The sequence below is a fragment of the Cherax quadricarinatus genome, chromosome 74, assembly GCF_038502225.1.
Source record: "Cherax quadricarinatus isolate ZL_2023a chromosome 74, ASM3850222v1, whole genome shotgun sequence".
In the NCBI taxonomy this organism is placed as follows: Eukaryota; Metazoa; Arthropoda; class Malacostraca; order Decapoda; family Parastacidae; genus Cherax; species Cherax quadricarinatus.
Genome location: NC_091365.1, coordinates 4,824,532 through 4,852,434, shown reverse-complemented (window position 1 = coordinate 4,852,434; position 27,903 = coordinate 4,824,532). Strand labels below are relative to the sequence as shown.

General features: G+C 39.5%; 1 protein-coding gene across 3 annotated transcripts in view; it reads right to left on the bottom strand.

Moving 5' to 3' along the window:
• LOC128700175 (uncharacterized) overlaps positions 1-27,903 on the bottom strand; it is a 60,395-nt gene that overhangs the window by 26,006 nt on the left and 6,486 nt on the right. For 2 of the 3 annotated variants that reach the window (XM_053793170.2, XM_053793169.2), the window contains exons 5-8: positions 24,599-24,920; positions 15,853-16,025; positions 10,270-10,360; positions 6,358-6,459 (exon numbers count right to left, since the gene is read on the bottom strand). In XM_053793170.2, coding sequence (XP_053649145.1) covers positions 6,358-6,459; positions 10,270-10,360; positions 15,853-16,025; positions 24,599-24,920 — 688 coding nt within the window. The remainder of the gene's footprint in view (positions 1-6,357; positions 6,460-10,269; positions 10,361-15,852; positions 16,026-24,598; positions 24,921-27,903) is intronic. The other variant, XM_053793171.2, reaches the window with a different exon arrangement.

Genomic DNA, 27,903 nt, shown 5'->3' with positions numbered 1-27,903 from the left:
CAGACAAAGTGCTATACAGTGGATCTGTGCTCCAGTGCCCTAAATTAATAATAATAATAATTATTATTATGTACAGTAGGGCCCCACTTATACGGCAGGTTAGGTTCCAGGCTACTGCCATAAAGCGGAAATCGCCGTCAAGTGGAACACCGTTTTTTTCCACTTATAAATGCATACAAATACTAGATAACAAGTTTACACTAACATATATTAAGTTAGCAATAGAACTAAGCATCAAAAAACAATAAAAAAGTACAATACACACATAGTGCACTCATTACTTACCTTAAAATATTTATAGTCTTAATCTAGGGTGAGACAAGTAGTATTTATTGTAAGAAATCAAGTGTGGTATGTATGGTAGTCAGCCGGGCTACCATACCAGGCCAACCCACCCACACATATATTCTATGATATTTAACCCTTTCAGGGTCCATCCCGTAGATCTACGGCTTTACGTTCAGGGTCCAAACCCTAGATCTACGTCATGAGCTCAGCTCACTCTGATAAACTGTGAGTGGTAAATTTGGGCCTAGATATGAGAGAATACATCTATGTGGTATGTGTGCACCACATAAAACAAATCCTGCAGCACACTGTGTATAATGAGAGAAAAAAACTGAGACCATGATTTTCGATTAAAACAGCAACTTTGCAGTGTTTTTTCGTATGTATTTTATAGTTGTATTTGTGATTTCTTGGTCTCATTTGATAGAATGGAAGACATATTACAGAAATAGAGATAATTTTGATTGGTGGTAGCACTGGAAATGGCTTGAAATTGAGCTCAAAGTGGCGGAAATGTTAAATTTTTGCCGATGTTCAAGAGTAAACAAACGACCTCACACGTCTAATACACGCCAGCTGGTGGGTCTAATATACATTCACAAATGTGGTGATGATATTTATACAATTACTACAATATTGCATAACAGTAAATCTTCTATTTTTTGGTGTGAATAAAAATTCATTATGTGAATAAAAAATCAAAATGGAATTTATTTGTAAAGCCTCAAAACATAACTAATGAACAGAGGAAATGTTAGTTTAGTGCCAGGAATACCTGCATTGTTTATTCTGGACCCTATTTTGAAATTGGAATATTTTGAACTTTGTGTTAAATTGGCCAAATTACCAATTTCTGGTCACTTTATTTTGTAGTTGAAACGGTTGACTTGGCGATTTCTTGTGCTCAATCGATAAAATAGAAGTAATACTAGTGAAATAGCTGAGAATTTGGTCGACTGGAATAATGTAATTGGCCTAAAATGGGAGCCAAAGTCGGCAAAATCGCCGATTCGTAAATATCGCTGACACATCAAAATTCACGAGAGCATAATTTCGTCAATTTTCCATCAAATTTCGTACTTTTTGTTTTATTACATTCACAAAAAGATTCTCTACCATTTCATAAGAAAAAATAACAATTTTTTTTTTTGAAAATTCTTGGACACTGGGGCACCACTTCAGATTTTGGCCTTGGACCCTGAAAGGGTTAAGCATCCCACAGCAATAAAATGTATATACAGTTCACTCATTACTTACCTTATAATATTTGTAGTCTTAATGTAGGGTCAGGAGTAAGTAAATGAGATAAAACGAATAAATGAGAGAGAAAGAATGAGTGCATGAGAGAGGACAGGCGCAGAGTTATGTAAACAAACCAAGCGAACGTAAGTTTTGTAAACAAAGTGTACACGTCTAGTTTGTGTACAAGTTACATTGTGTACAGGTTGTGTCTACATTGATGTCTGGAATGGATTAATTTTTTTTTTTTCAACAAGTCGGCCGTCTCCCACCGAGGCAGGGTGACCCAAAAAAGAAAGAAAATCCCCAAAAAGAAAATACTTTCATCATCATTCAACACTTTCACCACACTCGCACATTATCACTGTTTTTGCAGAGGTGCTCAGAATACAACAGTCTAGAAGCATAAACATATAAAGATACACAACATATCCCTCCAAACTGCCAATATCCCAAACCCCTCCTTTAAAGTGCAGGCATTGTACTTCCCATTTCCAGGACTCAAGTCCGACTATATGAAAATAACCGGTTTCCCTGAATCCCTTCACTAAATATTACCCTGCTCACACTCCAACAGATCGTCAGGTCCCAAGTACCATTCGTCTCCATTCACTCCTATCTAACACGCTCACGCACGCTTGCTGGAAGTCCAAGCCCCTTACCCACAAAACCTCCTTTACCCCCTCTCTACATTGATACGGTAGAATAAATAAAGAAGAACACTCCCATTCTCATGTAACATCATTTTGAGAAGAAATGACGCTGAGTGAAGGCAATTGATATAAGTCACACTGTTTGACTTTTTTGGGTTATCCTGGGTTCTCTACACATATGCTGTTATGTATGATAATCTATGTAACTGTATTTGTGTATACCTGAATAAACTTACTTACATACATACGAAAGGAATAATTTTCTACAGTTACCCCCAGTAACACATTTTCTCTTATGTTAGATTAGAGAAAATGTTATTCTTGGCATCACTTGTACAAGTTATCTGGCTACCACATCTCATATTTATGTTTATTTATTCTATTGTGGGGTGTATTTATCATCTTTATATGTTATGCATCGTGTTTATTATATAATTTTGAAAAAATATCATAGATGGATTAATGAAAATATGTATATTAACGTAATATACGACATTTAAATGAGACTCGGTGATTATTATCATTACTAAAATGACGTCTGGAGACATAAAACACACTTACTGAGTTTAATGTGTACCTGCATGCCAGCACAGTATGTAAGTTTATTTAAGTACAGGTACACATAAGTATAATTATCAGAGTATATATAAAATATGAAATAGCTTTTAAAAACACTTAAAATTTTGGAGTTTCCAGACATAATGGATTATTATTATTATTATAATCAAAAAGAAGCGCTAAGCCACAAGGACTATACAGCGCTGCAGAGATTTAGTGCTTACGGATCTCACAGACAATGTAAACAACCCGGGTGGGGTGCGGTGACCGTATTAGAAAGTCAGGTGGGGGAGCCGTATAGCGAGTTTTGGTCATACAGTGGACCCCCGCTTAACGATCACCTCCAAATGCGACCAATTATGTAAGTGTATTTATGTAAGTGCGTTTGTACGTGTATGTTTGGGGGTCTGAAATGGACTAATCTACTTCACAATATTCCGTATGGGAAAAAATTCGGTCAGTACTGGCACCTGAACATACTACTGGAATGAAAAAAGTTCGTTAACCGGGGGTCCACTGTAATTTGAAATGGCCGTATTAGCAGAACGCCGTAAAGCAAAATGCCGTAAAGCGGGGCCCTACTGTATTATTAATACAATAATACGTATGTACTACTACTATTATTATTATTAAACTATAATATAATATAGTGCTTACTCATTACTTACCTTAAAATATCTGTAGTCTTAATGTAAAGTGAGAGGCAAGTAAACAAGATTAAATGAATAAACAAGAGAGAGAATGTGAGTGTAGAAGGTTCACAAGTTATGTAAACAAACATTGTTGTTGTTGACTCAAGAAATCGTAATGACACGATTGCAAACAAACCATACCCCTGGCCGGGATTGAACCAGCGGTCATAGAGTCTCAAAACTCCAGCCCGTCACGTTAGCCACTAGACCAGCTAGCCACAATAAGATTCATCCAACTAGGTATATTTCTACACCATAGGAAGGTGAATCTTATTGTGGCTAGCTGGTCTAGTGGCTAACGCGACGGGCTGGAGTTTTGAGACTATGACCGCGGGTTCAATCCCGGCCGGGGGTATGGTTTGTTGTTGTTGTTGTTGTTACCAGCCCAGACACGAATGGTTTCCGTTCACTCTGTCAAGCCGACCAGAAAAACGTCTCATATTTATGTTAATTTATATGTTACATAGCATGTTTATTATATAACTTTGAAAAAAATCATAGATGGATTATCAAAATGTCTATATTAACGTTTTATACACATTTAATGCACCTCAGTGATTATTATTGTGTTATCATTATTAACCCTTTGACTGTCGCAACCCCCAATCCTGAGGTGTCTCCTGGTGTCGCAAAATTTAAAAAAAAAAAATTATTTTTTTCTTATGAAATGATAGAGAATCTTTTCCCGATTGTAATGACACCAAAAAAACGAAATTTGATGGAAAACTGATGGAATTATGCTCTCGCAAAGTTAGTGACCTCGGCGCTGTTTACAAATCGGCGATTTCGCCCACTTTGAGCCCTATTTTCGGCTAATTCCATTGTTCCAGTCGCCCAAACTCATAGCTATTTCTTTAGAATGCCATTTTTTATATTGATTGAGTACAAGAAACTGCCCATTTACCGATTTCAACTACCTAATAATGTGGTCAGAAATTTGCAATTTGGCCAATTTCACGAAAACTAAAAAATATGACAATTTCAAAATAAGGTCCAGAATGAACAATGCAGACATTCCTGGCTCTAAAATAACATTTTCTTTGTTCATCAGTCATGTCTCCAAGCCCCTCTGATATTACTCTTGCTTTCTATTTTGAATTTTTATTCAAACAAAAAATAGAAGACTTACTATTATGCAGACTACTGCAATACTGTAATAATTGTATAAATAACATCAACCCATTCATGACTGCATATTAGAATGGCTAGTTGGACATTTATTGGACAATGGCATCATTTGTTTACTTTTGAACATTGGCAAAAATCAAACATTTCCCCTACTTTGAGCTCCATTTCTAGGTTCTTTTTATAGTAAAATCAATCAAAATCAACTCTATTTCCATAATATGTTTTCCATTCTATCAAATGAGACCAAGAAAACAAGAATACAACCATAAATACTATACGAAAATAGACCACAAAGTCGGCATTTTAATTAAAAACAAAACGGTCGGAGTTTTTTTTTTCTCATTATGCACTGCATGCTCCAGGATTTTTTTTATATGGTGCACACTGACCACACAGACCCATTCTCTCACATGTGGGCCTATCAGCTTTCTCCTGCTTGATTTGAAGCCGCTAGAATTTATGAGTATATATACGTCAAACACGGTACCTCGTAAGACGTATATATACGGCCGCGACAGTCAAAGGGTTAATATGGCATCTTCAATTCCAATTACACTCTTAACCCGTAAACGGTCCAAGCAGATCTACGTTCACATGTGTAGTGCTACAAAAGTAGATCTAATTTTTTTTTTACATATTTTCAAATATAAAAAAAAGAAGTAGATCAAAGTTTTTTTTACACATTTTCAAATATAGAAAAACAAAAAGAAGATCTACTTTTTTTACATACTTTCAAATGTTGAAAAAACGTATATATACGTTTGGACCATTTACTGGTTAATGAGTGGCTCTGAGACAGACAAGCAGACAGAAAGACAGACACAGGTAGACATAAAAATAGACACACAGGTAGACAGAAAGACAAAGGTAGACAGAAAGACAAAGGTAGACAAAGACACACAAGTTGACAAAGACAGACATACAGGTAGACAGAAATACAGGTAGACAGACACACAGAAAGACACACACAGGTAGACAAAGACAGACACACAGGTAGACAGAAACACACACACACAGGTAGACAAAAAGACACACAGGTAGACAGAAAGACACACAGGTAGACAGAAAGACACACAGGTAGACAGAAAGACAGACACACAAGTAGACAGATAAACAGACACAAAGAGATACTGACAGACACAGATATACAGGCAGACAGATACAGACAGGTTTATCTGCAACAGTGAAAACAAATAGTTCCAGAGTAAGAAACTTTCTTGCCACAATCTCCAGTGCAAGATTCAGACTTCCTCTTAGGGGTCATGGTGAAATTTACTGTCCAGTTAGTACAGTTAATACAGTATGATGCTGCTGATAGGGCAGGGTTACTCAAACTGATGCTGCCTGCATGACGCATTGCCGCCACAAGTGTCGTCAAATATTGTACAGTGGTATGTATCAGCCGGCCCAGCCCTGCTGCCAGATGCACGGTCGTAAGTCGAGTGGACGTATGTCGAGCAGGTCTTAAGTCGGATGGTAGGTGTATTATGAAATATTTCGTATGAACAAGTGAGGGGACCGTCGCTCACTGGTAAACAATGGCACACTGGCTGGGAAGGGAGGCCAAGGCGGCTCAGAGCATGAGTACGCGTCCCGGACAAAGGATGATTAGCGAGTGAACCGACCATTTGCGAGCCAATGTTTGGACGAAAATAACACAACGATTTCCGAAAAGGACGACTATCGAGCCGGAGCGCGCACGCGCGCACACACACACACACACATACACACACCTGGAAATCCTACCCACCACACAAACACATGGAAAACAGTAATCAATGAGGATGATATTAACTTACCCTTAAATGGTTTATTGAAGCAATATGATGCTCATAAACCATGCGACTGGGGAAGGTTATGCGGCAAAGACCACATCTTGGATGTAGGTAGTGACGCTGCATCTGAAAAGAAAATTGTGACGAGGTATTAAAAATAGATTGAGGATAGTTTATCGTTGTATAATCAAACCATGCCAAAATTTTGATGGTTTACTTCACATTGTGTAAAGTGATTATTAAAAACTGCTAAGAAACTATTTCAAAACTGGAGTCTGCCTGAACAACTATCCTGTAATGAGGCAAATTCTAATACAGGTACAGTGGACCCTCGGCTAACACCTGCATTGGATAACGCCAAAATTGGTTAATGCCTCGCTTTGGCGTAAAAAAACTGGCTCAGCTAACACCTACAAACTCGGTTAAGAGCTTTCGTCCCAAACGTGTCCACACGGCACCCTGAGCGGGCCCGGCCACTCACCCTGTGTACCAGCCAGTGTGCCATTGTTTACAAGCCACTGAGGATGATTCCACACGTAAATGCGATATATTTTGTATTTTTCAAATTGTTTTTGGTGCTTGCAACTACTACATAAGCCACCATGGGCTGAAAGAAAGTTTCTAGTGCCAGTCCTGTGATAAGGAAGGAAACAAATACAATAAAATTCAAGAAAAAACTCGTAGCAAAGTACCAGAGTGGAGGAGGAAAAGAGAGGGGTGAATGTGCCTTCTGCAGTGATTCAGCAATTCTACAATATGTACGATACTGAAGCAGCAGGTAACGATAAAGGATATAGTACCAGCCAGCAATAAAGTGTAGAATTAACAGTGTAGCAAGTAAGTTATGCGAGTAAGCAACAGAAAAACGACATGAAAGTAACTCTCCATTGTTGTTGTATGTGTATCGGGCCGCTGAACATATGCCAGCCTGCTACGTATCTTCCACCGCTCTAAACCTCTGCCAGCATCTCCTCCATCCAACTAATTAAACTAACATCTCCTCCAAGGTAAGTGTAAATATAAAAGTGTAAATATAAAAGGACCCCAATGGAAATACATAAGTCACACTGATTTTTTTGGGTTATCCTAGGTACTTTACACATATGCTGCTATGTGTGATAATCTGTGTAACTATTTGTGTGTACCTGAATAAACTTATAAATTAAAATGTAAATATTTCTTATTCAGAAATTAAAATGTAAATATTTATTTATAAATTAAAATGCATATATTTCTTATTTATAAATTTCATTCATACATTGTTTGTGCATAGTGGTGGTGGTGGCAGAAGCCTCCACCACCAATTGTGATTATAAACCCAACAACAACACTTCCATCACTTATCCTCACATACACTATGACACATTTTATTCATTCTAGAGTATATATCATGTTTCTATGTTATTAATATTGTTTATTATGTCATATTAGATGAATTGTGATAGATAAATGAGCCACAGAGATGATATTAGGGTCATACTGAAGCATAATAAACTAGCCTTCTTCTCGCCTCCTACATGCCTGCTACACTCCCTGCACGTCTGCTACACTCCCCGCATACCTGCTAGACTCCCTGCATGTCTGCTACACTCCCTGCATGCCTGCTACACTCCCTGCATGCCTGCTACACTCCCTGCATGCCTGCTACACTCCCTGCATGCCTGCTACACTCTCTGCATGCCTGCTACACTCCCTGCATGCCTGCTACACTCCCTGCATGCCTGCATGCCTGCTACACTCCCTGCATGAATGCTACACTCCCTGCATGAATGCTACACTCCCTGCACGTCTGCTACACTCCCTGCACGTCTGCTACACTCCCTGCATGCCTGCTACACTCCCTGCATGCCTGCTACACTCCCTGCATGCCTGCTACACTCCCTGCATGCCTGCTACACTCCCTGCATGCCTGCTACACTCCCTGCATGCCTGCTACACTCCCAACATGCCACTACACTCCCTGTATGCCTGCTATGCTCTCTGCATGTCTGCTACACTCCCAACATGCCTGCTAGACTCCCTGTATGCCTGCTAGACTCCCTGTATGCCTGCTAGACTCCCTGTATGCCTGCTACACTCCCTGCATGTCTGCTACACTCCCCGCATACCTGCTAGACTCCCTGCATGTCTGCTACACTCCCTGCATGCCTGCTACACTCCCTGCATGCCTGCTACACTCCCTGCATGCCTGCTACACTCTCTGCATGCCTGCTACACTCCCTGCATGCCTGCTACACTCCCTGCATGCCTGCTACACTCCCTGCATGCCTGCTACACTCCCTGCATGCCTGCTACACTCCCTGCATGCCTGCTACACTCCCTGCATGAATGCTACACTCCCTGCATGAATGCTACACTCCCTGCATGAATGCTACACTCCCTGCACGTCTGCTACACTCCCTGCACGTCTGCTACACTCCCTGCATGCCTGCTACACTCCCTGCATGCCTGCTACACTCCCTGCATGCCTGCTACACTCCCTGCATGTCTGCTACACTCCCTGCATGCCTGCTACACTCCCTGCATGTCTGCTACACTCCCTGCATGTCTGCTATGCTCCCTGCATGCCTGCTACACTCCCAGCATACCTGCTACACTCCCTGCATGCCTGCTACACTCCCTGCATGCCTGCTACACTCGCAGCATACCTGCTACACTCCCTGCATGCCTGCTACACTCCCTGCATGTCTGCTACACTCCCTGCATGCCTGCTACACTCCCTGCATGTCTGCTACACTCCCTGCATGTCTGCTACACTCCCTGCATGCCTGCTACACTCCCAGCATGCCTGCTACACTCCCTGCATGCCTGCTACACTCCCTGCATGCCTGCTACACTCCCAGCATACCTGCTACACTCCCTGCATGCCTGCTACACTCCCTGCATGCCTGCTACACTCCCTTCATATCTGCTACACTCCCTGTATGCCTGCTACACTCCCTGCATGCCTGCTACACTCCCTGCATGTCTGCTACACTCCCAGCATACCTGCTACACTCCCAGCATACCTGCTACACTCCCAGCATACCTGCTACACTCCCTGCATGCCTGCTACACTCCCTGCATGCCTGCTACACTCCCTGCATATCTGCTACACTCCCTGTATGCTTCCTACACTCTGCATATCTGCTACACTCCATCAAACTAACTACATAATTAAACTGACATCTCCTCCAAGGTAAGTGCAAATATTTCTTATTTATAAATTAAAATGTAAATATTTCTTATTTATAAATTAAAATGCAAATATTTCTTATTTATAAATTAAAATGTAAATATTTCTTAACTATAAATTACATTCATATATTGTTTGTGGATAGTGGTGATGGCAGAAGCCTGTACAGCTTCTCTCAGTGGCCATTATAAATCCAACAACACTTCCATCACTTATCCTCACATACATTATCACATTTTGTTCATTCTAGAGTATATATCATGTTCCTATCTTATTAATATTGTTTTTGTCATATTAGATGAATTGTGATAGATAAATAAGCCGTAGAGTTGATAATAGCATCATATTGAAGTACTATTCTGTCAAGCCTCCTGACAGCAGGAACGGATTAATTGGGTTTCCATTATTTCTTATGGGGAAAATTAATTCAGTTAAAGGCTAAATCGGTTAAAGCCTAGCTTTCTGGAACGAATTAAAGGCGTCAGCCGAGGGTCCACTGTATATAGTATAAACAGTAGTTAGAGATATTGTATATATGAAAAAGCAGCTTTAAACACATGCTATTTGCTGGTAAAACAAATGGCAGTCACTTAATAAAGAGGCAGATGATGACCTGGGACATAAAAGATTGACTTGGCTTTGAATACTAGGAAAATATACATTAAAATAGATTAAAATAAATGAACAAATAAGCTTAAATTAAATATGTTCACATAAAATGACAACTGGTTAGGACAAATCCAAATTGGTCTCATACTAACTCTGTGCAACTTGCTACGGTTGTGATAGCTGATGCCTTCACTAGTATTGGAGCCCAAGCATTTAAAAGCCAATTTGCAAGTGCTACAGAACCTGCCAAAGAAAAATGTAAATACTAGTTATTTGAACAAAAATTTGTACAGCTTTACATAAATACTTATTTAAGACATGATAAATAAAAAAAAGGAACTCTCTATCACAGGCAACTAAACTGCCAGGAGCAAGGGGCTAGTAACCCCTTCTCCTGTATAAATTAAATTTAAAATGAAGAAAAACTTTAGTTTTCTTCTTTTTCAGGTCATCCTGCCTCAGTGGGAGATGGCCAGTATATTCAAGAAAAATAAATTACTTCATCCTTCAGGTGTAGGTAGACCCAAATCCCCCTCCCCTCTAAAATCCTTAATTCTCATATCTACCCTAGTCTTTCGAAAAACTGTTCAAAGGGATCAAATGATTCTGATGCAAACCATATTCTAGCTGAAACTATGGAAAAAAATACTGAAAGTTAAAAATAGTGCTGAAAATGTAAAAAAAAAAATTGTGAAAAAAAAAAAAAAGTCAACCTCAATATTTTGAATTGTTGTACTATTTGCAAGTTTCATTCATGTTATCAGGATGTTTGTATTCGCAAATACCCAAAGAACAATACCAGCACATTTGGAATTTCTGTTGGCTTTGACTATTGGACTTTGTGCTAATTTTGCCAGTTTCATTTTAATAAAGTGATAATTCCTGTACTGTTTGTGAAGACCTTTCTTTTCCTGTAATTTATTCCACTGAATTTGACAGCTTCCCTTTTAATCTCACATGAATTTTTTAATTTTCTCCCAGGAATGGAACCAAAGATTTCATTACCTCCAGTATACCTGGAGAGAGTTTCGGGGGTCAATGCCCCCGTGGTCCAATCTGTGACCAGGCCTCCTGGTGGATCAGGGCCTTATCAACCAGGCTGTCACTGTTAACCCAACACAAACTGACGTACGAACCACAGCCCAGCTGGTCAGGTACTGACTTTAGGTGCCTGTCCAAAGCTTTCTTGAAGACATGGTGTGTAACTTGAGAAAAATATTGTACTGTATATTACAGGTCATGTTGTGTGTCAAGAAAAGGCATACGTTTCAACTCATTTGTGGTTAATGCACAGATTTTCCCTGAAACCTGCAAAATACTGCTGTTCAATCTGAGTTCAAACTGTTAGGTAAAAAGACACAGGTGTAACTAATGCGACATTTTATTGTGGCAACGTTCACTCTCCGAGAGCTTTGTTAAGCCATTACCAAAACAAGAGTGCAAAATGTTGCCACAAGAAAATGTCACATTAGTAGAATCCGCCCTTTTCAAAAAACCTAACATTTTTCAGCAATTCAATCATTATTACTGAGCCCAGACCACCTGTTTGCTAAGTCTATATTCAGGCTTACATAATTTGTGAGCAGTTGTACTTGTATGCCATGTTCTGTACAGCTCACATCTCTGGAGAAATAAAAGATTTATACATCAATAATATTTTTCAGTGATTTTTTTTTTTTCAACAAGTTGGCCATCTCCCACCGAGGCAGGGTGACCCAAAAAGAAAGAAAATCCCCAAAAATAAAATACTTTCATCATTCAATACTTTCACCTCACTCACACATAATCAGTTTTTGCAGAGGCACCCAGATACAACAGTTTAGAAGCATATACATGTATAAATATATATAACATATATATAACACACAAAGCTCTCCGTGGGGAAGTGGAACAGAATTCTTCCTCTGTAAGCCATGCAGGTCGTAAGAGGTGACTAAAATGCAGGGTGCAAGGAACTAGTAACCCGTTCTCCTGTATAAAGTACAAAATCTATAAAGAGAAACTTCTGTTTTCCCTTTTGGGCCACCCTGCCTCGCTGGGATACAGTCAGCTTGTTGAATGATGATGATTTATATGAAGTGACTGCACTCTGAAGGCAAGGGTGGGGATGTTGCAGCTAAATCTCAACAAAGAGTCATTCGAGGTAATTCATACAACATATATGTCAGGCCCATTTTGGGGTATACAGCACCAGTATAGAATCAACACCTGAAAAAGCAGGTTAAGAAATAGGAGATGTAAAATAGTCAATAAGGCTTGTTCCAGAGCTAAGGGCCATAAGCTATGAGGAAAGGCTAACAGAATTGAATCTAATGGCATCAGAGGACGGAAGAACTAAGGGAGAAATGATAACATACCAAGTACTCAGAGGAACTGATAGGATAGACAAGGACAGGGTGTTTGAGGTGAGAAACAGATACATGGGGACACAGCTGAAGGTTAAAGCCACAGATAAGGCACAGGGGTGTCTGGAAGTATTTCTTCAGTCTCAGTAGTGGGGATGTGAAATGATCTCGAAGTGGCAGAGGCAGGCTCTATATATAGCTTTTAGACAAGATATAATAATAGGACACAAGGCTAGGGAGTGAATCTAGCAAGTGGCAAGTTGAGGGGTAGGACTGGGAGGTAGAACTCGATCCCAGCAATTAAATGAAGGGAAGTAAATATAGGAGAGTATAGTGATTGAGTGAATGGTGGCAAATGCATCTGAACTCACTGCCAAGTAACACTGCCAATCATGGCATAACTGTTTGCAAAAACCAATGGACATGCAAGATACAGCATTTTAATAGCCTGCACAACTGGGCCAGACAACTTTATATCAAAGACGTAAAGCTGTTTTACAGGCATGTCTTTATTAGTAAATATTATTATTATAAATACATTGAGGAAGTGGAACAGAATTCTTCCTTCATAAGCCATGCGTGTCGTAAGAGGCGACTAAAATGCCGGAAGCAAGGGGGCTAGTAACCTCTTCTGTACATATTACTAAATTTAAAGAGAGAAACTTTTGTTTTTTCTTTTTGGGCCACTGCCTTGGTGGGATACGGCCGGTTTGTTGAAAGAAGAAATATTTTTTTTTTTTTTTTTTATTATCACACCGGCCGATTCCCACCAAGGCAGGGTGGCCCGAAAAAGAAAAACTTTCACCATCATTCACTCCATCACTGTCTTGCCAGAAGGGTGCTTTACACTACAGTTTTTAAACTGCAACATTAACACCCCTCCTTCAGAGTGCAGGCACTGTACTTCCCATCTCCAGGACTCAAGTCCGGCCTGCCGGTTTCCCTGAATCCCTTCATAAATGTTACTTTGCTCACACTCCAACAGCACGTCAAGTATTAAAAACCATTTGTCTCCATTCACTCCTATCAAACACGCTCACGCATGCCTGCTGGAAGTCCAAGCCCCTCGCACACAAAACCTCCTTTACCCCCTCCCTCCAACCCTTCCTAGGCCGACCCCTACCCCGCCTTCCTTCCACTACAGACTGATACACTCTTGAAGTCATTCTGTTTCGCTCCATTCTCTCTACATGTCCGAACCACCTCAACAACCCTTCCTCAGCCCTCTGGACAACAGTTTTGGTAATCCCGCACCTCCTCCTAACTTCCAAACTACGAATTCTCTGCATTATATTCACACCACACATTGCCCTCAGACATGACATCTCCACTGCCTCAAGCCTTCTCCTCGCTGCAACATTCATCACCCACGCTTCACACCCATATAAGAGCGTTGGTAAAACTATACTCTCATACATTCCCCTCTTTGCCTCCAAGGACAAAGTTCTTTGTCTCCACAGACTCCTAAGTGCACCACTCACTCTTTTTCCCTCATCAATTCTATGATTCACCTCATCTTTCATAGACCCATCCGCTGACACGTCCACTCCCAAATATCTGAATACGTTCACCTCCTCCATACTCTCTCCCTCCAATCTGATATTCAATCTTTCATCACCTAATCTTTTTGTTATCCTCATAACCTTACTCTTTCCTGTATTCACCTTTAATTTTCTTCTTTTGCACACCCTACCAAATTCATCCACCAATCTCTGCAACTTCTCTTCAGAATCTCCCAAGAGCACAGTGTCATCGGCAAAGAGCAGCTGTGACAACTCCCACTTTGTGTGTGATTCTTTATCTTTTAACTCCACGCCTCTTGCCAAGACCCTCGCATTTACTTCTCTTACAACCCCATCTATAAATATATTAAACAACCACGGTGACATCACACATCCTTGTCTAAGGCCTACTTTTACTGGGAAAAAATTTCCCTCTTTCCTACATACTCTAACTTGAGCCTCACTATCCTCGTAAAAACTCTTCACTGCTTTCAGTAACCTACCTCCTACACCATACACTTGCAACATCTGCCACATTGCCCCCCTATCCACCCTGTCATACGCCTTTTCCAAATCCATAAATGCCACAAAGACCTCTTTAGCCTTATCTAAATACTGTTCACTTATATGTTTCACTGTAAACACCTGGTCCACACACCCCCTACCTTTCCTAAAGCCTCCTTGTTCATCTGCTATCCTATTCTCCGTCTTACTCTTAATTCTTTCAATTATAACTCTACCATACACTTTACCAGGTACACTCAACAGACTTATCCCCCTATAATTTTTGCACTCTCTTTTATCCCCTTTGCCTTTATACAAAGGAACTATGCATGCTCTCTGCCAATCCCTAGGTACCTTACCCTCTTCCATACATTTATTAAATAATTGCACCAACCACTCCAAAACTATATCCCCACCTGCTTTTAACATTTCTATCTTTATCCCATCAATCCCGGCTGCCTTACCCCCTTTCATTTTACCTACTGCCTCACGAACTTCCCCCACACTCACAACTGGCTCTTCCTCACTCCTACAAGATGTTATTCCTCCTTGCCCTATACACGAAATCACAGCTTCCCTATCTTCATCAACATTTAACAATTCCTCAAAATATTCCTTCCATCTTCCCAATACCTCTACCTCTCCATTTAATAACTCTCCTCTCCTATTTTTAACTGACAAATCCATTTGTTCTCTAGGCTTTCTTAACTTGTTAATCTCACTCCAAAACTTTTTCTTATTTTCAACAAAATTTGTTGATAACATCTCACCCACTCTCTCATTTGCTCTCTTTTTACATTGCTTCACCACTCTCTTAACTTCTCTCTTTTTCTCCATATACTCTTCCCTCCTTGCATCACTTCTACTTTGTAAAAACTTCTCATATGCTAACTTTTTCTCCCTTACTACTCTCTTTACATCATCATTCCACCAATCGCTCCTCTTCCCTCCTGCACCCACTTTCCTGTAACCACAAACTTCTGCTGAACACTCTAACACTACATTTTTAAACCTACCCCATACCTCTTCGACCCCATTGCCTATGCTCTCATTAGCCCATCTATCCTCCAATAGCTGTTTATATCTTACCCTAACTGCCTCCTCTTTTAGTTTATAAACCTTCACCTCTCTCTTCCCTGATGCTTCTATTCTCCTTGTATCCCATCTACCTTTTACTCTCAGTGTAGCTACAACTAGAAAGTGATCTGATATATCTGTGGCCCCTCTATAAACATGTACATCCTGAAGTCTACTCAACAGTCTTTTATCTACCAATACATAATCCAACAAACTACTGTCATATTAATGTGAAACTACATTAATTTGCCTCTATCACACTCAATTTCATAAAATGAAGCTAAAAATTTTCATTACTTAATTTTACCTAGAGACTGCAGTTTTAAATTCTTCTCCATTTTCTTCTCTCCATTTAGCTTCAATTTCTTTCTGCTCCTGCCGCTGTTGGATTCGTATTTTACGTAACACCACTGAATGCTTCCTAGCCAGTCTATTTAACTGTGACTTGTGATGATCACTCACCAGATGCAGTTTATATTCCTGAAAAAAAAAAAATAGAGCTTCTACAGTTTGCTTTCTCTACAAACTTTGCTTGCCAAGAATTAAACAACTGTACAACTGAGTGTCCAATACACAATAGAAAATTCCCCAAAACATATATAGCTAAAAATTTCTACTGTGCATTTACCAATATAGCAGTAAAGCATTTGGGGTAAATCAGTACCACTTAAAAAATTTAGTTTTTACTGGACAGCTTTGCTCAAGGAGCTCTGTAAAATATTTGTTAAAAAAAAATTTAATAAAAGGTTATATTGCTGTGTTTATGCCTCAATGTCCTGTTTACTTGTTATTATTTTATTATTATTATCACACTGGTCGATTCCCACCAAGGCAGGGTGGCCCGAAAAAGAAAAACTTTCACCATCATTCACTCCATCATTGTCTTGTCAGAAGAGTGCTTTACACTACAGTTTTTAAACTGCAACATTAACAACCCTCCTTCAGAGTGCAGGCACTGTACTTCCCATCTCCAGGACTTAAGTCCGGCCTGCCGGTTTCCCTGAACCCCTTCATAAATGTTACTTTGCTCACACTCCAACAGCACGTCAAGTATTAAAAACCATTTGTCTCCATTCACTCCTATCAAACACGCTCACGCATGCCTGCTGGAAGTCCAAGCCCCTCGCACACAAAACCTCCTTTACCCCCTCCCTCCAACCTTTCCTAGGCCGACCCTTACCCCGCCTTCCTTCCACTACAGACTGATACACTCTTGAAGTCACTCTGTTTCGCTCTATTCTCTCGACATGTCCGAACCACCTCAACAACCCTTCCTCAGCCCTCTGGACAACAGTTTTGGTAATCCCGCACCTCCTCCTAACTTCCAAACTACGAATTCTCTGCATTATATTCACACCACACATTGCCCTCAGACATGACATCTCCATTGCCTCAAGCCTTCTCCTCGCTGCAACATTTATCACCCATGCTTCACACCCATATAAGAGCATTGGTAAAACTATACTCTCATACATTCCCCTCTTTGCCTCCAAGGACAAAGTTCTTTGTCTCCACAGACTCCTAAGTGCACCACTCACCCTTTTCCCCTCATCAATTCTATGATTCACCTCATCTTTCACAGACCCATCCGCTGACACGTCCACTCCCAAATATCTGAATACATTCACCTCCTCCATACTCTCTCCCTCCAATCTGATATCCAATCTTTCATCACCTAATCTTTTTGTTATCCTCATAACCTTACTCTTTCCTGTATTCACTTTTAATTTTCTTCTTTTGCACACCCTACCAAATTCATCCACCAATCTCTGCAACTTCTCTTCAGAATCTCCCAAGAGCACAGTGTCATCAGCAAAGAGCAACTGTGACAACTCCCACTTTATGTGTGATTCTTTATCTTTTAACTCCACGCCTCTTGCCAAGACCCTCGCATTTACTTCTCTTACAACCCCATCTATAAATATATTAAACAACCACGGTGACATCACACATCCTTGTCTAAGGCCTACTTTTACTGGGAAATAATTTCCCTCTTTCCTACATACTCTAACTTGAGCCTCACTATCCTCGTAAAAACTCTTCACTGCTTTCAGTAACCTACCTCCTACACCATACACCTGCCACATTGCCCCCCCCATCTACCCTGTCATAGGCCTTTTCCAAATCCATAAATGCCACAAAGACCTCTTTAGCCTTATCTAAATACTGTTCACTTATATGTTTCACTGTAAACACCTGGTCCACACACCCCCTACCTTTCCTAAAGCCTCCTTGTTCATCTGCTATCCTATTCTCCGTCTTACTCTTAATTCTTTCAATAATAACTCTACCATACACTTTACCAGGTATACTCAACAGACTTATCCCCCTATAATTTTTGCACTCTCTTTTGTCCCCTTTGCCTTTATACAAAGGAACCATGCATGCTCTCTGCCAATCCCTAGGTATCTTACCCTCTTCCATACATTTATTAAATAATTGCACCAACCACTCCAAAACTATATCCTCACCTGCTTTTAACATTTCTATCTTTATCCCATCAATCCCGGCTGCCTTACCCCCTTTCATTTTACCTACTGCCTCACGAACTTCCCCCACACTCACAACTGGCTCTTCCTCACTCCTACAAGATGTTATTCCTCCTTGCCCAATACACGAAATCACAGCTTCCCTATCTTCATCAACATTTAACAATTCCTCAAAATATTGTTATTCCAATAAAATGTATGCAATTGTGCTTACCATGAAAGAATGAAATTTATAGGAATATGGTAATTTATTCAATGAAGTGTTTCCCATCTATAAAAGGAAGTAGACTCCAGTTTAAAAAGAGTATCCATTTAAAAATAAATTACAACAAGCTTTTATACCTCTCGTTTACATATACAGTAAGGTCCCACTTTACAGCGTTCCACTAATATGGTGATGTCAAATTATGATCAAAATGTGGCACAGCAAGCGGTCTTTCAAATATGGTGCACCCCACCCAGTTTGTTTCCATTCTCCATGGCCACATCTATTATGTCTGGATTATTATTATTATAATCTAGGGGGAAGCGTTAAACCCGTAGGATTATACAGCACCTGGGGGGGATGTGGAAGGCATTCAGGCTTAATTCGGGGAACTGAAGCACAGATCCAATTCCCTAAATCAAGAGCCCCTCACCAACATCAAGGAACCTTCCTTGAAGGGTATTATGTCTGGAAACTTTCCAAAATTTCAAGTGTTTTAAAGTTATTGCGTATTTCATGTGTATTCTGATAATTATACTTATGTGGACCTGTACTTAAACATACATACACACTGCTGGTTGCAGGTGGTACACATTAAAATTGCTCTCTACTCATAATGCCAATACTACATAATAATCATTCTTGGGCACATTAAATGCCTTACTTTACATTAATACAGTGGACCCCCGCTTAACGATCACCTCCGAATGCGACCAATTATGTAAGTGTATTTATGTAAGTGCTTTTGTACGTGTATGTTTGGGGGTCTGAAATGGACTAATCTACTTCACAATATTCCTTATGGGAACAAATTTGGTCAGTACTGGCACCTGAACATACTTCTGGAGTGAAAAAATATCGTTAACCGGGGGTCCACTGTATAGACATTTTCATTAATACATCTATGATATTTTCCGTTACATAGCATATAAACATAATACACTCACAGAGTAAAAATTGATGTAAATATGAGATTTGTTTACAAAGTGACTGTGTAGGTAGTGTGGGAAGAATTACGTTTTCTTTGGTCAAACTCCGGGGGATAACTGTAGAAAAATATTCCTTTCATTGCCTTCACTCCATATATAGCAGTTCACAACACTAGTGGGTTTAGCGCTTTTTTATGATAATAATAATATCTTCATTCTCTCTAAAAAATGGTGTGTTGCATGAGAATGGAAGTGCTGCTGTTTGTTTATTCTGTACTAACTTGTACAACTTGTACACAATGTAAGAGCATTTGTATTGTGAGGTAATTATTATAATAAAAAAAAATATTGTGAGATAAATGTTTTACAAACTCTTACAAACGTACGTAAATGAACTAAGAGTAGACACACATTAATACGCATTTATTTCGCCTGACCAAGTGATTGCCCACTACCTGTTCAGTTTGTGTTCTTACATTGTCTGAACTCTGCATCTCGTTCTCTCTCTCTCTCTCGTTTACCCTTTCGTTACCTAGTTGGCTCTCACTGACGATGGCATCTAAGCTTAGCTGTGATAAAAAGAGGAGTCATAGGATTCTTGCTTTAAGTGCCAAGTTAGAGGATGATTGTGTGCCATTCTGATTTTATTCAATAAACACCCTGCCACTCACCTCTCACACATTAATATTAATATTTTAAGGTAAGTAATAAGTGTACTTGTACTCTGTGTATCTTACCTTTTATTGTGCTTTTAATGCCTATTTCTAGTGTTAACTTAATACGTATAAGTTAGTGTAAACTTGTTGTCTGGCATATATTGCATATTTTACATGCGCTCTGATAATAATACTTGTGGACCTGTGTGGTAGCCGGGCAGAGGGACATTACGTTTTCTCTGGTCAGGCACCAGAGAAAACGTGTATGAATCTGCGTTTGGCCCAGCCACTCCCCCACTTCACTTTTGTTTACAATTTTCGGCATGAATTATTCATTACTTCTCCCTTCGTTTATGATGGCATCTAAAGGTAGTTGTTAGAAACGATTATATTCAGTGAACAAGGTATGTCTATGCTAATAATATGGCTCTGGGCCACAGCGTAGGTAGCCCGTAGGTGTAGCCCAGGTGGGCTACACCTACCGGCTACCTACACTGACTTCCTACAAATAAATACTACTCACCTCTCTTCCTACATTAAGACTACACATATTTTAAGGTAAATAATGAGTGTACTGTATGTGTATTTTAACTCTCTGGGCAGTTTTAAATATCGTATATTAAGTATGAGACGGGGAGCCAGGGCTATCTACACCTGACTTCCTATAAATAAGTACTACTCACCTCTCACCCTACATTAAGATTACAAATACTTTAAGATAGGTAATGAATGTACTGTGTATGTATTTTACTTTGTGTTTTTTAATGTCTAGTCCTATTATTAACTTAATATAATTTAGTGTAAACTTGTTGTCTGGAATTTATTTATAAATGGAATAAATGGTGTTCTGCTTTCCGGCGAAGTCTGCTTTCCGGCAACAGCCTGGAACCTAACCCGCCATGTAAGTGGGGCCCTACTGTATTTCATGAAAATACCTCAAATGGACAATTAAAATTACAAGGAAAACCCGTGGGAAATGGAAAAAAAAAAACAGACATGATATGTTCTAGAAAAGCTTCAAAGCCCCCACCTTTACACAGTAAATTAATAACTTCCCAAGGACTCCGGTATTAATAGGAAACAAGGATACCATGTCATGTTGCCCACCACAACTGCCAGGCTCCACTAAAAATGCATGGAGTCAAAGGGAAGGTGAATAATTCTCCAAATGGAGCTATTAGAAGGATTACAAGAACTTATGACAGTGACAAATCAGATTAGAAATTCAATGACCTGTAGGATTTATTCAGTGCTCTGAACATAAAAAGATGCCAACAAAATTAAGTTGGAGTGTGAGCAAAGTAACATTTATGAAGGGATTCAGGGAAACCGGCAGGCCGGACTTGAGTCCTGGAGATGGGAAGTACAGTGCCTGCACTCTGAAGGAGGGGTGTTAATGTTGCAGTTTAAAAACTGTAGTGTAAAGCACCCTTCTGGCAAGACAGTGATGGAGTGAATGATGGTGAAAGTTTTTCTTTTTCGGGCCACCCTGCCTTGGTGGGAATCGGCCAGTGTGATAATAAAAAAAATAAAAATATACTAAATTGCTATTCTCCAACAATTTTCCATTATCATTACCAATAGTCAAACAAAACTGATCTCAGAATTACAAAAAAGCAAACCTTTGGAAATACATTTAAGAAGACAGAAGAAAGAAGACATGATAAACACAAACCTACAAAATATGCAAAAGGTAGAAGTGAATTTTTGAAAACCGCAACAGGGCAAATGAGATCAGTAATCTTTTTGGTGGTCAATGCCCAATGAAGTATTGAAGAAAAACTGCAATGTACAGTGCTTGTAAGCAAATAGGCATAGGAGTAAAGAATAATAGAAGAAAATGGTTAAAGAAGCATTGAAAGAACGTCTATTTGTGTAACTGTAAACTGCTATGTAATTCCATAATTACCATGGATAACTTTAAAGCAGGTGGGGATATAGTTTTGAAGTGGTTGGTATTTTTATTCAATAAATGTATGAACGAGAAGATGGTACCTAAGGATTACCAGTGTGTGTGCATAGTTCCTTTATATAAAGGAAAGAGGGATAAAAAAAAAGTATAAAAATTATAGAAGAATAAGCCTGTTGAGTATACCAGATAATGGGTATGGTAGCTATTATTGAAAGAGTTAAGGGTAAGACAGAGCAGGATCACAGATGAACAAGGAAGCTCTAGGAATGGTAGGGGGATGTGTATACCAAGTGTTTACATTGAAGCATACAAGTGAATAACATGTAGATAAAGGTGAAGAGGTTTTCATAGTAATCATGCATTTAGAATAGGCATATGATAGGGTAGATATGTGGCAGATGTTGCAAGTGTGTGGAATAGATGGTAGGTTACTTAAGAGAGTTAGAGAGTTTTTAAGAGGATAGTGAGGTTAAGGTTAGGGTATGCAGTAGAGGGAGAGATTATTTTCCACTGAAAGTAGGCCTCAGACAGGAATGTTTGATGTCCATATAGTTGTTTAACATTTATAAATGGGGTTGTCTAAAAGTGAATGCTAGGTGTTATGGAGAGATATGGGATTAAAATATGAAGAATCTAATACAAAATTGGAGTTGTCATAGTAGCTTTAAGCCTAAAACACAATGCTTTTGGGAGATTCTGAAGAAAAGTTGCAAAGGTTGGTGGACGAATTTGGGAGGGCATGTAAAAGGAAATTAACCCTTTCAGGGTCCGTCCCGTAGATCTACGGCTTTACGTTCAGGGTCCAAACCGTAGATCTACGCCATGAGCTCAGCTCACTCTGATAAACTGTGAGTGGTACATTTGGGCCTAGATATGAGAGAACACATCTATGTGGTATGTGTGCACCACATAAAACAGATCCTGCAGCACACTGTGTATAATGAGAGAAAAAAAATGAAATCATGATTTTTCGATTAAAACAGCAACTTTGCAGTGTTTTTTCGTATGTTTTTTATAGTTGTATTTGCGATTTCTTGGTCTCATTTGATAGAATGGAAGACATATTACAGAAATAGAGATGACTTTGATTGGTTTTAGCATTGGAAATGACTTGAAACTGAGCTCAAAGTAGCGGAAATGTTAAATTTTTGCCGATATTCAAGAGTAAACAAACGACCTCACACGTCTAATACACGTCAGCTGGTGGGTCTAATATACATTCACAAATATGGTGATGATATTTATACAATTATTACAGTATTGCATAACAGTAAATCTTCTATTTTTTGGTGTGAATAAAAATTCATTATGTGAATAAAAAATCAAAATGGAATTTATTTGTAAAGCCTCAAAACATAACTAATGAACAGAGGAAATGTTAGTTTAGTGCCAGGAATGCCTACATTGTTCATTCTGGACCCTATTTTGAAATTGGAATATTTTGAACTTTGTGTTAAATTGGCCAAATTAACAATTTCCGATCACTTTATTTTGTAGTTGAAACAGTTGACTTGGCGATTTCTTGTGCTCAATCGATAGAATAGAAGTAATACTAGTGAAATAGCTAAGAATTTGGTTGATTGGAATAATGTAATTGGCCTAAAATGGGAGTCAAAGTCGGCAAAATCGCCGATTCGTAAATATCACTGACACATCAAAATTCGCGAAAGCATAATTTCGTCAATTTTCCACCAAATTTCGTACTTTTTGTTTTATTACCTTCACAAAAAGATTCTCTACGATTTCATAAGAAAAAATAACAAATTTTTTTTTTGAAAATTCTTGGACACTGGTGCGTGACTCCAGATTTGGGCCTTGGACCCTGAAAGGGTTAAAAGTGAACATAGAAAAGAGCAAGGTGATGAGAGTAACAATTTAGGTAATGAAAAATTGGATATCAGAGTGTAAGGAGTATGGAAAGTGTGAATGTGTTCAGATATTTGGGTGTGGATTTGTCACCTGATGAGTATATGAAAATGAGGTGAACCATAGAAATGACGAGGGTAAAAAGACGAGTGGTGCATCAAGGCATCTGGGGAAAAAAAGAACATTATCCATGATGGCTAAATGGGGAATGTATGAGAGTAAAGTAGTATCAACACTCTTACGTGTATGTAAGGCATGGGTTGTGTCAATGTTGCTGCGAGGCATTTGGAGGCTGTGGAGATATGTCTGAGGGCAATGTGGGGTAAATATTATGCAGAGGATTCAAATTTGGAGATTGGGAGGAGGTGCAAGTTACTAAAAGTATTATCCAGAGGGATGAGGGGGGGTTGTTGAGGTGGTTTTGACATTTAGAAAGGGTGGAGCAAAACAGGATTTGTAGGGTGTATAAATATGTATTGCAGTGTAAAGGTTACCCTAGGAAAGGTTGAAGAGAGGAGGTAAAGGAGATTTTGTGTGTGAAGGTCTTTGACATTCAGCAGGCATGTATGAGCATGTTAGATAGGAGCAGAGGCAAATGGTTTTTGGGATTTGATGAGCTGCTGAATGTGAGCAAGTTAACATTTTGTGAAGGGATTCAGGGAAACCAGTTAGCTGGGCTTCAGCCCTGGAGGTGGGAAGTACGGTGCCTGCACTCTGAAGGAACTATTTGCAGTTCTGAGAGCATCTGAAATGTAGTATTGGCACACCTCTTGCAAGACAGTGATATGAGTAAATGATGGTAAAAACATTTCTTCTTTTGGATCACCTTGCCTTGGTGGGAGGCAACTGGTGTGCTAAATTAAAAAAAAACTGAAAATAAGATATCAAATATTTTATTAGAAGTAAAACTGTCAGTAGGCATAACACAGTTCACTTCTGCAGATATAAAATGGAATAGACAATGTACAAAAAAATACCCTGATTAAAAAGGCATACCTTAAAAGTAATTGACTTTTGGTTTGGGCAATGAGGACACCGCAGTTCTACAAAGAGTCGTCCAGCAACTCTACGTACATGCCCATCACTGTTGACTGCTCGCTCACCATCAGCACGAATTGTTACCTGGACACCACTAGGGCCACCTTCATTCTCCTTACTTCCTCTGCCAACATCCCTTCTCCCACGATCATCTTCCGGAACAGACCCATGACACTCTCGATCCCGTGACCTTTCATGATCTTCTGGATCTCCCTCGTCCATATACTCAGCATCTCTGTGATGTGCATTTTCACCTTCCTCTGATTCAAGCCTTTCCATTCTGATAAGCAGTGGCATTAATATATCACTAATAATTAAAGTTTATCTTTGATATTGCCTTCCCATTAATACAGAAATTAAGATTATATTCTATTGCTTTTAAAGATTAAAGAAAGCAAAACTTCAAGCAGATATTTTATTTAAAATTTAATGGCAACAACTATAAGATTCAAAATATTAATAATCCCAAAGCCCACTAACATTCATAAAAAAAAAAGACATGAAAAACAAATAAAAAATGAAGACACTTGCATAGATCTTAATTTTCCATCTACTTTGAACATCAAACTATATCAATGATTTTCATTACAATACCTAAATGTATTAGAATAATAATAATTAATTGTCCATTATATAAGAACAGGTGTCATGTAAGGCCTTAGTAGAAGTTTCAAGCATAATTTTTCAATGACTTAAGAGAAATAAGCAGCAGGAAAAATGGGAGAAAAAGGAAAGAAAACATGATAAGGGAATCAATAATACAAAATGAGAAGGGAAATAATGGAAGAAGGGCAAGAAGGGAAAATATTTATTTTTTTTTTATTATCACACCGGCCGATTCCCACCAAGGCAGGGTGGCCCGAAAAAGAAAAACCTTCACCATCATTCACTCCATCACTGTCTTGCCAGAAGGGTGCTTTACACTACAGTTTTTAAACTGCAACATTAACACCCCTCCTTCAGAGTGCAGGCACTGTACTTCCCATCTCCAGGACTCAAGTCCGGCCTGCCGGTTTCCCTGAATCCCTTCATAAATGTTACTTTGCTCACACTCCAACAGCACGTCAAGTATTAAAAACCATTTGTCTCCATTCACTCCTATCAAACACGCTCACGCATGCCTGCTGGAAGTCCAAGCCCCTCGCACACAAAACCTCCTTTACCCCCTCCCTCCAACCCTTCCTAGGCCGACCCCTACCCCGCCTTCCTTCCACTACAGACTGATACACTCTTGAAGTCATTCTGTTTCGCTCCATTCTCTCTACATGTCCGAACCACCTCAACAACCCTTCCTCAGCCCTCTGGACAACAGTTTTGGTAATCCCGCACCTCCTCCTAACTTCCAAACTACGAATTCTCTGCATTATATTCACACCACACATTGCCCTCAGACATGACATCTCCACTGCCTCCAGCCTTCTCCTCGCTGCAACATTCATCACCCACGCTTCACACCCATATAAGAGCGTTGGTAAAACTATACTCTCATACATTCCCCTCTTTGCCTCCAAGGACAAAGTTCTTTGTCTCCACAGACTCCTAAGTGCACCACTCACTCTTTTTCCCTCATCAATTCTATGATTCACCTCATCTTTCATAGACCCATCCGCTGACACGTCCACTCCCAAATATCTGAATACATTCACCTCCTCCATACTCTCTCCCTCCAATCTGATATTCAATCTTTCATCACCTAATCTTTTTGTTATCCTCATAACCTTACTCTTTCCTGTATTCACCTTTAATTTTCTTCTTTTGCACACCCTACCAAATTCATCCACCAATCTCTGCAACTTCTCTTCAGAATCTCCCAAGAGCACAGTGTCATCAGCAAAGAGCAGCTGTGACAACTCCCACTTTGTGTGTGATTCTTTATCTTTTAACTCCACGCCTCTTGCCAAGACCCTCGCATTTACTTCTCTTACAACCCCATCTATAAATATATTAAACAACCACGGTGACATCACACATCCTTGTCTAAGGCCTACTTTTACTGGGAAAAAATTTCCTTCTTTCCTACATACTCTAACTTGAGCCTCACTATCCTCGTAAAAACTCTTCACTGCTTTCAGTAACCTACCTCCTACACCATACACTTGCAACATCTGCCACATTGCCCCCCTATCCACCCTGTCATATGCCTTTTCCAAATCCATAAATGCCACAAAGACCTCTTTAGCCTTATCTAAATACTGTTCACTTATATGTTTCACTGTAAACACCTGGTCCACACACCCCCTACCTTTCCTAAAGCCTCCTTGTTCATCTGCTATCCTATTCTCCGTCTTACTCTTAATTCTTTCAATTATAACTCTACCATACACTTTACCAGGTACACTCAACAGACTTATCCCCCTATAATTTTTGCACTCTCTTTTATCCCCTTTGCCTTTATACAAAGGAACTATGCATGCTCTCTGCCAATCCCTAGGTACCTTACCCTCTTCCATACATTTATTAAATAATTGCACCAACCACTCCAAAACTATATCCCCACCTGCTTTTAACATTTCTATCTTTATCCCATCAATCCCGGCTGCCTTACCCCCTTTCATTTTGCCTACTGCCTCACGAACTTCCCCCACACTCACAACTGGCTCTTCCTCACTCCTACAAGATGTTATTCCTCCTTGCCCTATACACGAAATCACAGCTTCCCTATCTTCATCAACATTTAACAATTCCTCAAAATATTCCTTCCATCTTCCCAATACCTCTAACTCTCCATTTAATAACTCTCCTCTCCTATTTTTAACTGACAAATCCATTTGTTCTCTAGGCTTTCTTAACTTGTTAATCTCACTCCAAAACTTTTTCTTATTTTCAACAAAATTTGTTGATAACATCTCACCCACTCTCTCATTTGCTCTCTTTTTACATTGCTTCACCACTCTCTTAACTTCTCTCTTTTTCTCCATATACTCTTCCCTCCTTGCATCACTTCTACTTTGTAAAAACTTCTCATATGCTAACTTTTTCTCCCTTACTACTCTCTTTACATCATCATTCCACCAATCGCTCCTCTTCCCTCCTGCACCCACTTTCCTGTAACCACAAACTTCTGCTGAACACTCTAACACTACATTTTTAAACCTACCCCATACCTCTTCGACCCCATTGCCTATGCTCTCATTAGCCCATCTATCCTCCAATAGCTGTTTATATCTTACCCTAACTGCCTCCTCTTTTAGTTTATAAACCTTCACCTCTCTCTTCCCTGATGCTTCTATTCTCCTTGTATCCCATCTACCTTTTACTCTCAG